At 37.9% G+C, this 15,688-nt stretch overlaps 1 protein-coding gene across 3 annotated transcripts in view; it reads right to left on the minus strand.

The window, feature by feature from the left end:
- Positions 1 to 5,570: 5,570 nt before the first annotated feature.
- The window catches only part of myof (myoferlin), a 67,015-nt gene continuing 56,897 nt past the window's right edge, over positions 5,571 to 15,688 (minus strand). For all 3 annotated transcript variants that reach the window (XM_037544232.1, XM_037544234.1, XM_037544233.1), the window contains 13 exons: positions 14,592 to 14,747; positions 12,709 to 12,800; positions 12,445 to 12,615; positions 11,147 to 11,295; positions 10,918 to 11,057; positions 9,888 to 9,976; positions 9,705 to 9,800; positions 9,461 to 9,602; positions 8,299 to 8,398; positions 8,023 to 8,213; positions 6,936 to 7,045; positions 6,465 to 6,612; positions 5,571 to 5,775 (listed from right to left, as the gene is read on the minus strand). In XM_037544232.1, coding sequence (XP_037400129.1) covers positions 5,737 to 5,775; positions 6,465 to 6,612; positions 6,936 to 7,045; positions 8,023 to 8,213; positions 8,299 to 8,398; positions 9,461 to 9,602; positions 9,705 to 9,800; positions 9,888 to 9,976; positions 10,918 to 11,057; positions 11,147 to 11,295; positions 12,445 to 12,615; positions 12,709 to 12,800; positions 14,592 to 14,747 — 1,623 coding nt within the window. In that variant the 3' untranslated portion in view covers positions 5,571 to 5,736. The remainder of the gene's footprint in view (positions 5,776 to 6,464; positions 6,613 to 6,935; positions 7,046 to 8,022; positions 8,214 to 8,298; positions 8,399 to 9,460; positions 9,603 to 9,704; positions 9,801 to 9,887; positions 9,977 to 10,917; positions 11,058 to 11,146; positions 11,296 to 12,444; positions 12,616 to 12,708; positions 12,801 to 14,591; positions 14,748 to 15,688) is intronic.

Genomic DNA, 15,688 nt, shown 5'->3' on the forward strand with positions numbered 1-15,688 from the left:
ATTGAGGGAGACCCTCATTTACACTGTAGCCGGCAGTACAGAAATCAGGGATTAAGAAATTAGATAGTAAAAATAAATCAAATGTTATAACAAAATTATAAAAATCATAATAGTACATTTTAATAATAACAAGCTAAAAATAAACCGTTAAATCAATAAACCAATAAAATTACAATATAGTAACATAAGTAACACCAGATATGGATAAAATAAGTAAAAACATAAATTAATGAAATAAAAGAAATATAACATGTATGACAGTAAATTGACAATGATAAAATAGATAGAATGCTAATAAAAGGAAAAAAGTAAAGAGATAAAAGCACAATAATAAAAAGTAAAAGTAAAACAACAGCTAAGACATGCCTAAAACAGCAAAAAACATATTAAAAATGAAGTAAAATGAAAAGCAGCAGTTGCAGGCTGTACGCAGGTGGTTAGAGACTAAAAGTTTAACGTGTCTGTGACACCACAGAGAAAAGTTTTAGAGTTTCCTGTAATAAATTCCAGCTCACTGGTGCTGTAGCTAAAAGCAGATTTTCCCAGCTCTGTAAAAGCTCTCGGCTCCTGAACGCCGATCCAGTCGCTGGAACGAGTGATAAACTGCATTATTTACACTGAGCACTTCTGTGATGTACGATGGCAGACGGCCAGTCAGCGCTTTATAGATGAAGAGAAGCCAGTGTGTCTCCCGACGCACAGAGAGAGATGACCAGCCAGGCTTTTCAGATAGTTTACGGCGGTGGGGGCTGTAGGGGTCACCAGTAACGAATCTTAAGGCGGAGTGATATACAGAGTCTATAGATTCCAGAGTAGTGACAGGCGCATATCTGAATAACACTGCACCGTAATCCGGGACAGGCAGTAATGTTGCTTCAATGATCTTTTCCTTGTGTGCTTTGGGAAACATTGTTACGATACAGGGAGCCAAGTTTTTCTCTCAGTTTACAGGTAAGTTTGCTAACCTGTTTAAAAGTGCATCCGCCATCTAGCCACATGCCAAGGTATTTGTACTCGTAGACTCTTTCAGTGTCAGATCCCTTCAGGGTTGTGATTTTAAAAGTGCTCAAATCAAATTAGAGGCTCTGGAAAACAGAATAAATTTAGTTTTCTCAAAATTTCTAACTAGTTTATGGTTGTAAAAAGCCAATTGTAGGAGAATGCTGTAGTTTATCTACTGTAGTACCAACATAGTCAGTTGAGCAGTACAAGATGGTGTGATCAGCATATAAGTGGCTAATATCATTAATATGAATATTAAATAATACTGGTCCAAGGATCAAACCTTGAGGGATCCCCTTTGTTATTGGAAGTAGCTCTGATTTACTTTGTCTTAGGGCCACACGGTGCTGTCTATCAGGGAGATTAGCCCTGAGCCTAGTGAGCAGCCCTGAGATCAAAACCAATGTTTTGTAGACGAGTAGAAGAGTAGGGAACTGTATCAAAGGCTTTAGAGAGATCAATGAAAATGGCTACACAATGTTTCTTTTTATGGATGGCACTGAAAAGATCTAAAGCGATGTGAGTAGCTTTTTGTAGATTGTGCTGCGTTTTTCTCTGAAACTCTGAGATTAAATTTCTATTCACAAATGCCTTGAGTTGTTCATTCACTAAGGTTTCTAAGATCTTGGCTAAGCATGACAATTTTGATGGGTCCTATAGGTATTAAGATCAGTTAACCAAGTCAAAATCTCCTAGGATCAGCATTTTTGAGTTGATGTGTGGATTTAAAAGCTCAGCCAAGTCATTAACTGTGGGTTAGGTTTAGGGTTCGAGGGTGTGGAAGGAGGTCTATAGATCCCGGCTACCATTAAAGTGTTAATGTGTCCTGTGCACACTTTCAAGCCTAAGATCTCAAAACATTTGTCTTTGCATAATGAGGACAATTTTTACTTGAATAACAAATCGGCCACTCCGCCACCGCTTGCGTTCCTGTGTAGATTTAACTGGATGGAGTTCTGAATTAGATACAGATTGTTGTAGCCAGAATTCTGTCAAAACTACAGTAGCAGGATTGGCATGTGGAGTTTTCAGGTCGTCCAATTTACTTGACTTTATGCCGTTGTCTGAAGGGCTGATCCTAGATCGAGTGCCAGTGACTACAGAGAGAGCTGAATAATCACTTCTAGTCATTTTAAGGTGAAATGAGAACTTGAAACAGAAGCTGGCAAGTAGGAAACCTTAGGAAATTTAGCTTTGACCTCCTTTCTGTGTTTTGGGGGGTTTATTTTATTTTTATGTGTATTAAGTTTAGAACTGATTCACACACCGTCAGATTTGCTGATGTGTGTGAGATGTTTCTATCAGAGCTCGTGCTAAACTCGTATTTTTAACATCAAGTGCAGACTGAATACTTTTCTTGGTCTTGACTGCTCCAACACGGCAGAAGCGCAGACGTATTTATTAATTTAATAAAAAACGGACAACATGGCATCTAGTTATGTATATCTATAGTTATTCACCTCTCCTGACATCAGCAGATGAGTTGCATTTACTAAAACATCAGGATAGTTTTTTCATTAAATCTTGGATTTGTACAAAGTGAAAAATATGAACTTTAAAACCTTACTTTTCTAAAGATGGAAAAATGAATTGTGGGTACAGTTTTAGGAAGTTTTTACATATGGAGCGTGTTTTCTTTCATTTATTAAGTTATTTGTTTATGAAGCTCAGTTGTTAACATTAGTGGATGTGGTAAATTAGTTTATTCCTGACATTAACCGTCCGTTATAGATGCTGCAAAATAAAATAATGATTATTGTTTTGCCTCCCATGAACCTAAATGTGTAACCTGCATTATTACCATCACTATTGTTGACAACACTACTACTGCTAGAGGAATGTCAACTGAAACCACAAAAACTGCTGCTAGAAAATTTTCCTTTACAAACGTGCAAACATGCTTAAATTGATCAACGACAGCATTGCTCTTTCAGTAAGGATGCATGGTCCTGCATGGTCCTGCATGGTCCTGCATGGTCCTGCATGGTCCTGTGCATGCAGTGCTGACTCATCCTTAACTCACTGAGGGTTCTCCACAGCTCCGTGGGACACGTTCCAGAATGGTAGTGCTGGAGTCTGGTAGGTTTGGCCAAACCCACACGGCCCACAGCGCACCAGTGGAGGCATGTTTGCTTGGGTCGGTTGGCACAGATGATCAGAACCTTTAGAAAAAAAATGTAACATTAACAGTGACTGCCCTTTGGCACGAGCTCTGAATGATACAGTCTGAGAAGGTGGGACTAACTTTTTGAGCTACTTATTAAATGCACCGTGGATTGTTCTGATATTGAAATGGCCTCTTTGTTAGCTAAGATGTTCAGCTTTCATTTGAAGCTAGTTGGTTTATCCTATTGTATAATATGTCTGAGACACACAGCATAGAGTATGAAGAGTTGGGCACAAGTGAAGTAAAAGCTATAGACACTTTTTTAGTTATGAACTCCGATGTACCATACCTACGGTAATATGCCAAAGTCAGAGACCATCATTTATTATCACCTTCATTTATTTCATTTCAAATCAAAACAACCAGGAGATATTTCAGAAGAGATAAGATATAAAATAATCTACGTGCATAAAGAAGGGGAACGTCAGAGGAGTTTCCAAAACTGGAGTTAATAAGTGCTTTACTACTTTAAACTTGCATCAGATCTGAAAAAATCCACAAGTGTTTCTGTCCATCCTGCCACGGTGAGAAGACGTCTCGGTGGTATAGGTCTAAAAGAATGTGTAGCTATCAAGAAACCCTCACTAAGAAAAGGAAATAAAGAAGCAAGAAGATCATTTGCAAATCAAACAAAGAAGCTGCTAGTGCTCTCAGACCACTGGACAGACCACCCCAGAGTCCATATCTCAACATCACTGAATGTGTTTGGGAATACTTGGATCATGAGAAACAGAAAATAGAACCAACTTCTGAGAGGAAACTTTGGAGGTCTAGAAAAATAACCCTGCTGATTTCTTTAAAAACTGAAAGCAAGTGTCCTGAAAAGAATGGACACTGTAACAAAGGCAAAGCCAAAATTGTTTCTACAACTGAAACATGAAAATATTAATAGAAGTGTGAAGGTTTTTAATACATAGCAGCAACATAAACAGGTGACTGTTAGTGAAACCACCCAGAAAGCGAAGATATACAAGTTATTATGGCTGTTCCCACTAATCAATGATCATGCTTGTCATCAGAGTGAGTACCTAAATAAGAACAAACATCTTTGATTTAATGTATATAAAATTTAGATTTTACTACTTTTACTGAGTCCACTTAATTTTTATTAGACTTAATGTATAACACAGTGAACATTTGATGTGTGAGTTAATGAAATCAGGAGATGTGTTGCATACATGAGCTAGATATTATATGAGATGTGATCAACAATGAAAGAGCTAATGATTAACAGTGTGATCATGTAACAGACAAGTAGACAGTTTCAGGTGAAAACTAACTGGAAAAAATATCTGATCAATCAATCTGAACTGATTACAACCCCATTTCCAAAAAAGTTGGGATGCTGTGGAAAATGTAAATAAAAAACAAAATGCAATGACGTGCAAATCATTTAAACTCTTTGTTTAATTGAAAATAGAAAGACAACATATCAAATGTTGAAATCAAGAAATGAAATAGTTTTTTGAAAGATATGCCCATTTTGAATTTGATGTCAACAACACATTCCAAAACAGTTGGGACAGGGGGCAACAAAAGCTGGTAAAGTTGTGTAGTGCTAAGAAAACACCTGGTGGTTAATTGGCAACAGGTCAATAACACGATTGGGTATAAAAAAAGCATCCCAGAGAGGCTGTGTCTTTTGGAAGTCAAGATGAAGAGGGGTTCACCACTTTGTGAAAGACTGCGTGAGCAAATAGTGCAACAATTCCAGAATAATGTTTCTCAATGTAAAACAGCAAATCACTTTTTCATCATCTATGGTATATAGTAACATTCAGAGGTTCAGAATCTGGTATTTGCCAGTATGTGCTGGTTATAATTTTGGAGGCCTCAGGTGGCACTGCATGAAAAACATGCATGATTCTGTAGTGGAAATCACTCAAACATCTGTGAATGCACCATTAATGCTGAACGATCTATGTTGTCGTGTGGACTGACATCTTTTTTCAGGGAAGAATTTGCTCCAAACCACATTCTGCATATATTACAACAAGCCTGCTCTGTATGGAAAGAGTCCAGGTGCTAAACTGGCCTGCTTGCAGTCCAGACCCGACACCCACTGAAAACATTTGGAGGATTATGGAAAAATACAACAAATGAGACGCAAAACTGTTAAGCAGCTGAAATTCTATATCAAACAAGAATGGGAAAATATTTCTCTGTCAAAACTACAGCAATTGGTCTCCTCAGTTCCCACATACTTGCAGAGAGGTGATGAAAAAAGGTAAACATGCCCCTGTTCCAACTTTTTTGGAATGTGTTGTTGGCATCAAATTCAAAATGGGCACATCATTAAAAAAATTAAGTTTCAACATTTGATATATTGTCTTTATACTATTTTCAAAGAAATATAGGCTTTAAATGATTTGCACATCATTGCATTTTGTTTTTTATTCACATTGCGCACAGTGTCGCAACTTTTTTGAAAATGGGGTTGTACAATAAATGTGAAAAGAATAAATGAGTTCTGCCTTTTAAAATACTTTCACTCAGCGGACATAAACTCTACGTTCTTCTGGCATGTCACTTCTCCATTACTGCACCCAGGGAAACACTTGTCCATCTCACTGAAGGGGCTTCACAATTTTCATTGAAATGTAGTTCTGAAAGAGAAAACAACAAATACTTATTGAATTAGCACTTGAGTTCACTAAAGACACACAGTGTCATTGATGCAGAGCACCAAAGGCTATTTCAGCCTGCTAAATGTGAGCGTTGCAAGCAAGAGCCTGTATTACAGAAACTTGAATGTCTGAAATGTCGGAAATCTTATCTGTTTAGTCACCGTGACTTCACTTAGGACTGAGTTTAGGATGAAGGCTATTACAGAACAACAGTTCTTAAGTTCATAAGCTGATCCATTTACTCCACATCAGAAAACAGTATTACAGACGCTTCCTAACACAACACCATTTTCTAAATACGGTCTCTTTTCTAAAGCTGACTGGCTAACTAACTTTATTTTGATTGTGTTTACGTTTCAGCTGTGCGTGTATCATCCGCTGCTAGGTAACAGTTGACTGTTGATGTCGATCAAGTAGTTTAAGATTTCCTAACCTGAGATAAGACGCTGTAAAATAAGATTCCTAAATTAAGATAAGATTTCCTTCATTAATAAGAATTTGTAAAAGGAAATGATCATCTTGACCCTTCAGATCTTAAGACAAAAAGTTTCTGTAATATGGAGCCAAGTCTGTGCATCACATCTAAAAAGCTGTAATTATATAATTACACTATAATATTGCCCCCCTATGGTTATCATTTCTGCAGCCAAATCCAAGCTTGTCTGTACCGGCAATGAGTAGAGAAGAATTCCAACAAACAGCAGCAATAAGATTAACAGGATCAGGCCAATGAAGATCCACTTGAATCTTCGCCACACAATGAACTTCAGGGTCTTGCATGGATTGGTGAACCAGAAGAATGAAGTTTCAGGTCGGCTAAAATGTGCAAAGGAACAAAAATATGGTAACTGTATATCGTATATATACACTGTATATGATATTACAAATCAGCATATCATCTCTGTCCTCAGAAAAACATGTATTGCCAAAACAGTAAGTTTACAGTAGAAGGAAAAAGTGTTCCTTTAATGTAAGTTAGGTGAGTAGGTTTTACTCCAGGTCATTTTGGAGCATTTCTATTGGTCCATTCTCACAAAGGATAGCTGCCATGTTTAAATCATGTAGAAAAAAAAATCAACAAAAATGGAGATACACTGGTGATGTTTTCAATTTTTGCACAGTTATGCTGATTGTATTACTTGGGAGGATTCAGCTTTGGGTTCATGTTGGGTTCTTCTCTGCCTTTTCCTGCTGGCCTCTCCTCTGCTTCTTTCTCATTCACTATCTCCAGTGTCATCTCCACTTTCCCCTAAAATGGTATTTCCATAGTCAATTCAAAATAGTACAGTATATAACAGTACAAGTATATAACGAATTTTAAATCAATTACATTGAGACAAACTATTTGGATGGAAAAATGAAAAATAAATGTTCAGCACTGTATAAACACATTGTATACTCAGTACTCAGTACTCAGTACTCAGTACTCAGTACTCTGCCAGCAACTTCATTTAGTTTCTAGTCAAAATGGCCATAAAGTATGTTACTAATTTTGAAAATAATTTTTACTTGTCTAAACAACTAATATCAATTTTATTAGTATGTAGTGTGTTGACCCTTTGTCTGTATTACAGCTCCCACTCTTTCAGAAGACTTGCTTTCAGTTGTTGAAAGAAATCTGCTGAGAGTCTCTCTCAGTTTTCTGCTTCTCACAATCCAAGTAATTCCAAACGATTTCAGGACTCTGGGGTGGACTTCACAGCAGTGTGCTTGGGGTTATTATCTTGCTGCAGAATCAACCATTTTCCGGAGGGCACCACATGATGTACAAACATTTGATTGTACTTATCTGCATTCATGATGCCTTCAATCAAAACCAATTGAACTTCAAAGGGATCCACAACCTTACATTGATCCTCCAGCATGCTTGACTGATGATTACAGATGGTCTTTTATAGCTTCAGCAGCATACATACCGCCTTCTGTTACTTTCTGAGGCCTCACATTTAGCCTTGAGTCTTAATCCACATTTCAGGTGTCTAGTTTCAGTATTCTAGTGTGATTTCTCTGCTTTTTGTTATTTTCCTTTTTCAGTGATGAAACACTAACAGACTGATATTATACCTGGTGATGAAGGGTTTGTGTAATTTTTTGTTAAATGTTTTTCCTGTTTGTTTTGTTGAATAATGAATAACGTAATGGTTGTTTTGCCTGGAAAAAGAAAAGAGTGCGCTCTGCTCTCTGACACAGTACTGTATGTACATATAAGTTCATTTATATACATACTGCAAGCTCCTTTTTCCCATCTTTTTCAGTATAGCAAGGCCACCATCCTCTGACTGACTTCTGGGCAAACAAGGACTTTGACTGGTCGAATTTCCGCTGCGATTTCATCACATTTTCCAGCATTTTCATGTTGCATGCCTCAGATATTTTGGCAGGTGAAATGAGATTATGCAGATCCAGTTCAACGGTCCCTGTTACACAGTAATAAATAAACATGCCTCACCAAACGGCCAGGGCCAAACAGCTCATACACAAACAGTACATAAGATATCTTACCAAGATAATCATCCAGTGAGAATTTATCATTGTCCCATATCTGAATGATCAGCTGCGGTGGAATTCTAAACTCCGTTTTGTCCAGACTCCAGAAGTGTGCCTGGTTACAAAATACAACTTCTTAGCATTTATTATGTAATTAAATTTATTTACCATGTACCAACACTTCATGTGTTATTCTACATCAAAAGTCATGACCCAGGGGGCACAAAATGTACAAACTGTTTTTATACCAGCATAGCCGCAGTTCTGGCAATAAAACACTGTGCTCAGATACACATAAGGCTTCTGAAGACTTTTTTCAGCCAGTAAAATATTAATGTCATATGTCTTAAGATTCCTTTTTTCAATATTTTCATTCCTTCTTTGCAAGATTTACACACTATGAGATCTTCACGTAAAACAAACAAGTTGTTTGTTTGTTTGTTGATCTTTGAGATGTCTTAACCCCTCTTCATCGCTAAATAACCATATTCCTGTGCGAAGATAAAGAACCATATACAGAACATCGAATTGGACACACAAGCATGTTTGTGGACCCCAGAAGGTTAAGAAAAGTTTAAAAGTCCCACCACAGAGAGCCCTAGAATACTGCAAGAGCTGTACGCTGCATGATGACCAGCGGTAACCAGTAAGTGATGTTTAAAGGCAATAAACTAAAAACTGGATCTCATAGTTCTCTAAAAATGGTTGGTAATTGCTGCAAAGCGTTTTGTTAGGTGGAATAAAATGCTGATTATACAACTAACATGTAACTTAATATCTCACAATTTTCTTGATGATGGAAGATTCATTTTATTATACTTGCATATAGATTTTTTTTGCATTTTTCTATTGGCAGATACACTGTTTAAAAATGCCAAATCAATATTTGATTATTAATTTATTATATATATATATATATATATATATATATATATATATATATATATATTGAAAGAACTGACTGTCTGCATTACTTTTTTTATCGCATTGGTACACATCATATGTATTTCTCTATAATGCTTTAGACATTTTCTTAATTTCTACATTTTTACAAATGTTTACATATCGCCATCAGTACAGCCCAACGTGTGCTTGAAATATATCGGGTGTCAGCACAGCCCACAATTCCCATATTAGTGCATCCTTAATTGCCACTTTTCCTAACAACTTAAATCACCTTTTTGGAAACCAGGCACAGCTGCTCTGCAGGCAGATATTCAAACTCAAAGACAAATCTCCAGTTGAAATTTCCATCACCATCAAGGGATCTATAGTGGACATCAGTCTTCTGCTTGTCTTCCTCCTTGCCTGGCATCCATCTGTGAATTACAAACCAAGTAAAAGCCTGTTGAAACAGAAATTCTGTATCTTGTCTTACAAAACAATAATCATGCATTCACAAAACGTATGTTTCTTTGTACCCCTTCACATAGATGTCACTCATACGCTCTCCAGTGATGCTAGTTTCATCCAAAATGACATTAGTGGTGTTCCAAATAATGACACGCAGAACATATCTGGTGAAGGAAAGGATGAATGGTTAGTCTTTTGAGCACCAGTACAAAATACCGATTCCTTAATCACTCACTCTGATTGATCCTCACGTTTTAGGCTTGCGTGGGGATATATCGAACGGAGGTCCAGGAAGTCCAAGGCTTTTGGGAAAAATATCAACCCACATATGAAGACTCCCCTGTAAAAATCAGTACAAACTGAGGTTACAGAATCATTTACATTATATTTATACATTTAAAATGTTCATTTGCTACTGACCTTTGGGATTTTGCTTAAATGACTTATGATATCTGACGAGTCAGCAAAGTGATGCCCATGTCGTTCTCAAAGTCATGTTTATGAATATATGTTTTGAATATATGTTGATTAACACGCTCATTACAATCACACAGAATATGTAGTTACAGACAGACTTGTGATCCCCCTGTGCTAAAAAATACAACGTGAAATGTGTGTAACTGTATGACTGAACAACCTGTTAATGGACGCTAATAGAGAATTCAACTGATGTGTGCACACAGAATGACCACTTCATTAAGGATAGCTCCTTGTATCTACACTCGTCCATTTAATCTGCTTATCATATAGGTGCACGTGGTAGTTCTACAATTACAGACTGCAGTCCATCTGTTTCTCTGCATGCTTTTACCCTGTTGTTCAAAGGTCAAGACTCCCACAGGAGCTCCACTAAGTAGGTTTTATTTGGGTGGTGGGTCATTCTCAGCACTGCAGGTGCCATGATAGGTTTTGTTCAGTGAACATAGGACGCTGCCCACAAGATGCTGTTAGCTGGACATTTTTGGTTGGAAGACTACTCTCAGTCCAGCAGTGATACTGCTGTGTCTGATCCACTCATACTAGCACAACACACGCTAACACAACCATTGAAGAACAAGGTAAATCTAACAACCTGTGCAGAGAAACTGTATATGAACTACAGTCCATAATTATAGAACTACAAAGTGCACCTATATGGTAATGGAGCTGATAAAACAGACATTGGGTGTACATACACGAAGGTCTACTTAATGAAAGGACAGCTCGGAACATGGCTCAGCCAATCAGATTTTAGAACTGAAATGATCCATTTTGTAATGGTACTTGACAGCAGTAACACACCTGAGAAATAGTGGGCTGGAAGGTGCTGTACAGTGTTCTAGTTTCAACATGTTCTGGGACTAAGCCCTGTGTTCTGAGAACATGCAGTGCGATCCGCTCACTGGCAGGACCCAGGTGCTGATGAATCTCTTTGTTCACCTCTACAAATATAAAACAAATTAATTAGCACAAGATTTTAAGTCTTGACAGAATCAACTGACACAAAAAGAAGTAAGTAAATGAAAATGACCAAAATCAGAAAGGTGATGTTCTTGGCCATTGAAATATAGAGTGTTTCCATTGTCTTCAGTTCTAGGAGGAGGTACTCCTTTCAGGCGTGCGTGGTGCTGAAGAATCTGGGATGGTTTCAGCTGATCCCGCCACTGGTTTGGCCCAGATCTATTTCGGGAATAACACATTAGCTGGGCTGGGACCTTATTCAGGAGAGCTCAAAAACATAAGGCAGAAGGTCTTACAATGAAGCAGAGGGGTCAAACTGAAGTTTTGGAGGGGCACAGCTTGCAGTTTTGTCCTGTTTGTGACACCCTGAATTCAGCTCATGCTGCCCTGTGCCAGTGAATTATGCACGATTCACCCACAAATGTGTCCCTTTGTAGCACAAATATTCATAAGTTTCTTTAGCCAAATCTGAGTTGAGTCTCAGGGATGCAAGTCCGAGTCTTTAGTAAAGAATTTTAGTCAGTCAGTCTTGTTACTAGCTTCATGCACTGCACTGGACAAAAGTATATATGTATATATATCAATATATCGATATATCTCCAAAATGGTAACAGGAGAAGGAAAAACCTACTTTACTTTTAATGCAAGTCAAATGGAACTTTTGGTCATTCATCATGAAAAAACAACAGGCATGTTCAAATTATATCAAAAACTGAAAAATATAAAAAATGGAGATATCAGGTTTTGTTCTGAGAACAGCACAATATACGTTTTTTTTTCCAAAAACTTCTCCACAATTTAGCTGTGTCCAGTTCCACCCAATAGGCTAGATTTCCCCAGCCGCACGACACTACCAGCGCTAGGACGGTGAGGGCTAGCACACACTTCCTCCGAGTCATGTGAAGCCAGTTAACACATCTTTACAAATTGCCACTAACACAATGTCACTGGACAGCTGAACACGCTTGCAGGAGAACACAAACTGCCAGCTCTGTTATGCCATTTAACACACGTCTGTGCTGCGTAGCATCAGCCTGAGAGCAGAGGGACGGCCATCATACTCAGAGAGAGCAAGGCCAAGTGTGCCTTTTTGGACTCTTAGCTACAGATGGTTGTTTTGGCAAAATTGGCCAAATTAAAGGATGTTTCCACATAAATGGCCAGAAACAGGTTTAATTGTTCATTTTAGCCATTTCCCCCTATTCCTTGAGGAATCACTTGCAGGTGCCCTTTAGCTTTTTTCTTCAAATGGGAGAAATAAGAAGTGATCAGGTTCTCCTTAAACAGGCTCTAGTAGAACACTAAACTCTGTAGTGCTGTGGCCCTCCAGGCGTAGAGTCTGACAGCCTTTCATCAGAGGATTCTCACATGCAGTATGTCTGAGGAAGACCACAGTAGGAGCCAAAGCGAGAGAGGAGTCGGTTCTCCAGGTCAATCACTGTTTCTCCTACTTTCTCATCACATGTGAGCAGGTCAAAATCATAGACCGAGATTTTCAGGTCTTTGTCTTGAGGGAGAAAGCATGACAGCTCAAACATCCTGTGGAAAAAGAATGATGAAGAGTGGTTATCTTTAATGAGATCCAGGTCAAAGTCATGAATGAGCCTCAAGCTTTGAAAATCACAACTCTACCTTCCAAACACTGGGTTTATGGTATTTGGTAAATAATTGTCTCGGTCATCAATGGTCTTCTTTCCCAAGGAAATCTTGATGTATGGGTCACACTACATGGGAAAAAAAACACCGGGCCAAATGGACAAGGAACTGTGTGCTATAGACATGAGGTGAGTGCAGCTTGATCTGGTATGTGTTAAAGTGCACAGTAGGGGCAGTTAGCACAGTGCACAGCAGGGGCACTTAGCACAGTGCACAGTAGGGGCACTTAGCACAGTGCACAGTAGGGGCACTTAGCACAGTGCACATCGGAAGACTCCAAAATAACTGGAGTTCTTCTGAGTTTTCCACTCTCTGTTTATAATTAAACAAACATTATGGAAGCTTCAAGCTATTACACGGAATATTTCTCATAATTTGTTTAGTGCCTTTGAATAGCTGCCACTGGACAGCTGTTTCAGGCTTCCAGAAGTGGAAAATAAATAGCAGGATGTTCACTACTGTATCAACAGCTGTTAAGCTGCAGTCACATTAGACATCTGCAGTCCTATCACCTTGTGAAATGGCCACAAGGGAAGACTGGTGAAGAAAAAGAAATCTCTGCGTCAGTGTAATTAGCCTGCATGGTAACATAAACAGCAATAAAACAAAATGAACAGTAATCCAGATAATTACAGTGCTGCACAATGATCTTTAGCTAAAATAAATTACATACAGTCATATGCATATTTTGAACACCAGTCTATGTTTTGTTGATTTTTAAGTGAAAATAATTTTTATCTGCAAAATATGGTGCAGTTTCCTTTTATTTGCTGAGTTAAACATTTTTAAAAACCAAACAACATAAAATGTGCCATAACATTTGAAAATGCATTTTTTTTTAAATGTATTCATTTTTAAAAATAATAATTTAAATGAACAGTAATTAATTAAAATCAGACCAGTGATTAAATTCTAATTAACATTAATTAAAAACAGTGCATTAAAATGTACAGAAGTTTCTTTTCAATAAACCATTAAGAATGAGTGCCCAAGCTTCATCAAGCCAGGTAACTTGCTTACCATAAACAGAAAAAACACAAAAGTCTAGAAACATTCCATCTCCAGCTCTGGCTGTATCATGCAGTCTCTTTATCATGTGTTTATTTAAAGCCAGTAAGGAAGAAATATTCAAAGGTTTGTGCTTAGACAGTGTTTCCTGCATTTTGGGGGAAATTTGCTGGCAGATGCAAGTGTGACTGGCTCTTTAACCTGTTTGTTACCCCACAGGTCAGCCCTTAAATGTGTCCTACTTTCCTGACGTTAACTTGGTTATGTTCTATAAGCAGTTAGCTTACAAGAACTCAAGCACAGGCAAAGTGTAGCGTTCATATTATTTTACTGAAATTAAAGGCTTGGAGCAAAGCAGGATGTTTTTGTTACTGTGCCTTTAAGACTGATTATATATATATACCTTATATAGGACCTTGTGTAGGTGGAATGGCTAAATAAACATAAATGTATTAGTTGGTTGTTTGTGAAATGCACTGCTGTGTGATGCGTTTAATGCTGTGTTATGTCATCGTGTTCAGTGCTGTCCGTGTCTTTACTGTGATGGTATTTAGAACGGTCTGTTTTGCCTATTTGTGTTTATCCCTATATGGTCATGTCTGTCACATGTCTATTCTTCACATCACAAAACAGTGTAGTTTCCATATATGGACTGCATGGACGGGGGTGAATATCATGTTTTGAAATGTGTCTCCTCTATTTGACTCATTCTAGTCGTGTTTCAGAGCTTTTGTTTGTGGTTTTATGTGTGGGGTTCATGATCGATGAGGTTGATGTAAAACTATGCCTGCTTTTCAAGGATAAATACAGGTTTACTGATTTACTGATTGAGGATGTGGTAAAAAACTTACCAAACCATTGTTGTCTTTGGGTTGAAGGTCATTTCCTCTGATCACATAAATCCTGACCACACACTCCTGTGGGCCACTGTCTGGTAACTCTCTGAACTGCCGTGGAGGAGAAGGTACGGCCGGATCATCTGAGAGCGGATAGACTTTGAAGGCCCCCTGAAAACAAATGTAAAAATTACACTGTGTTATTCGTTCCTCTGCGAAGAACATATCATTTTCTGGGAGTTGATTTTGTATATTAGTGACCACTGCTCTCATTGTCTTAGTAGAAGGGACCTCTAGGTGAAAAGAGGAGTAGAAGGGTGTGGCCCTTCTGTGGTGGTGAAGAGCTCAAGTCTGGCTGCTGAGGAGTACAGCTCTGTTAGACTAAAACAGCAGATACAGTCACAAAATCATTTTCTAATGTAGTTTAATGTAGAAACTGTATGATTCGCTTTGAAAGTACTTTTTGTGTACAAGATAATGGTCATTTCTGACAGCCTATTACAATAACATCAAGCTCATCGTTAAATTCACATATTCTTTGCTTTTACAGTTTGGGTGATGCCTCTTAAACGTACAGCCTGTCTCAAATAATTAGACTATGATTATTTTTATTAAGCTATATGCACAGCTTATTCTAGTAAAGACAAAATACTGTCCAATATCATCTACAGAAAGACACCAACTAAAAAGTGTCAGCTGAACAAGCTATAAAATACAGCAAGTTTTATTACAGCAGCATCTAGTTTGGTTAAAAACTAACCCACCTTTTCCCTCCATTCTTAGAAAAAACAGCAAGTTTTCACAAACAAGTTTTCATGAGTTTCCTGCTCATAGTGATCTCCACCTACAAACATCCCTACAACAATCCAGTAACGCATGTAAAGTAACATCCTGTTCAGCAGAGATATCCATACATGAAATGGGAGCAGTGAGACTGAAAATATGAAGGCTGAGTGTTTGTGTTTATCCAGTAGGGCACTTGTCTAAAGTGAACGCTGTACTAAATCCTAGCAACCGGTAGAATAATCCATTTTACGTGAAAGGAAAAAACAGCAGACACTTCACATTTTACAATTTCTCTTCTGTTGAATACCATGAGAAGTAACATACGT

The sequence above is a fragment of the Pygocentrus nattereri genome, chromosome 13 (genome assembly GCF_015220715.1).
Source record: "Pygocentrus nattereri isolate fPygNat1 chromosome 13, fPygNat1.pri, whole genome shotgun sequence".
Taxonomy (NCBI): domain Eukaryota; kingdom Metazoa; phylum Chordata; class Actinopteri; order Characiformes; family Serrasalmidae; genus Pygocentrus; species Pygocentrus nattereri.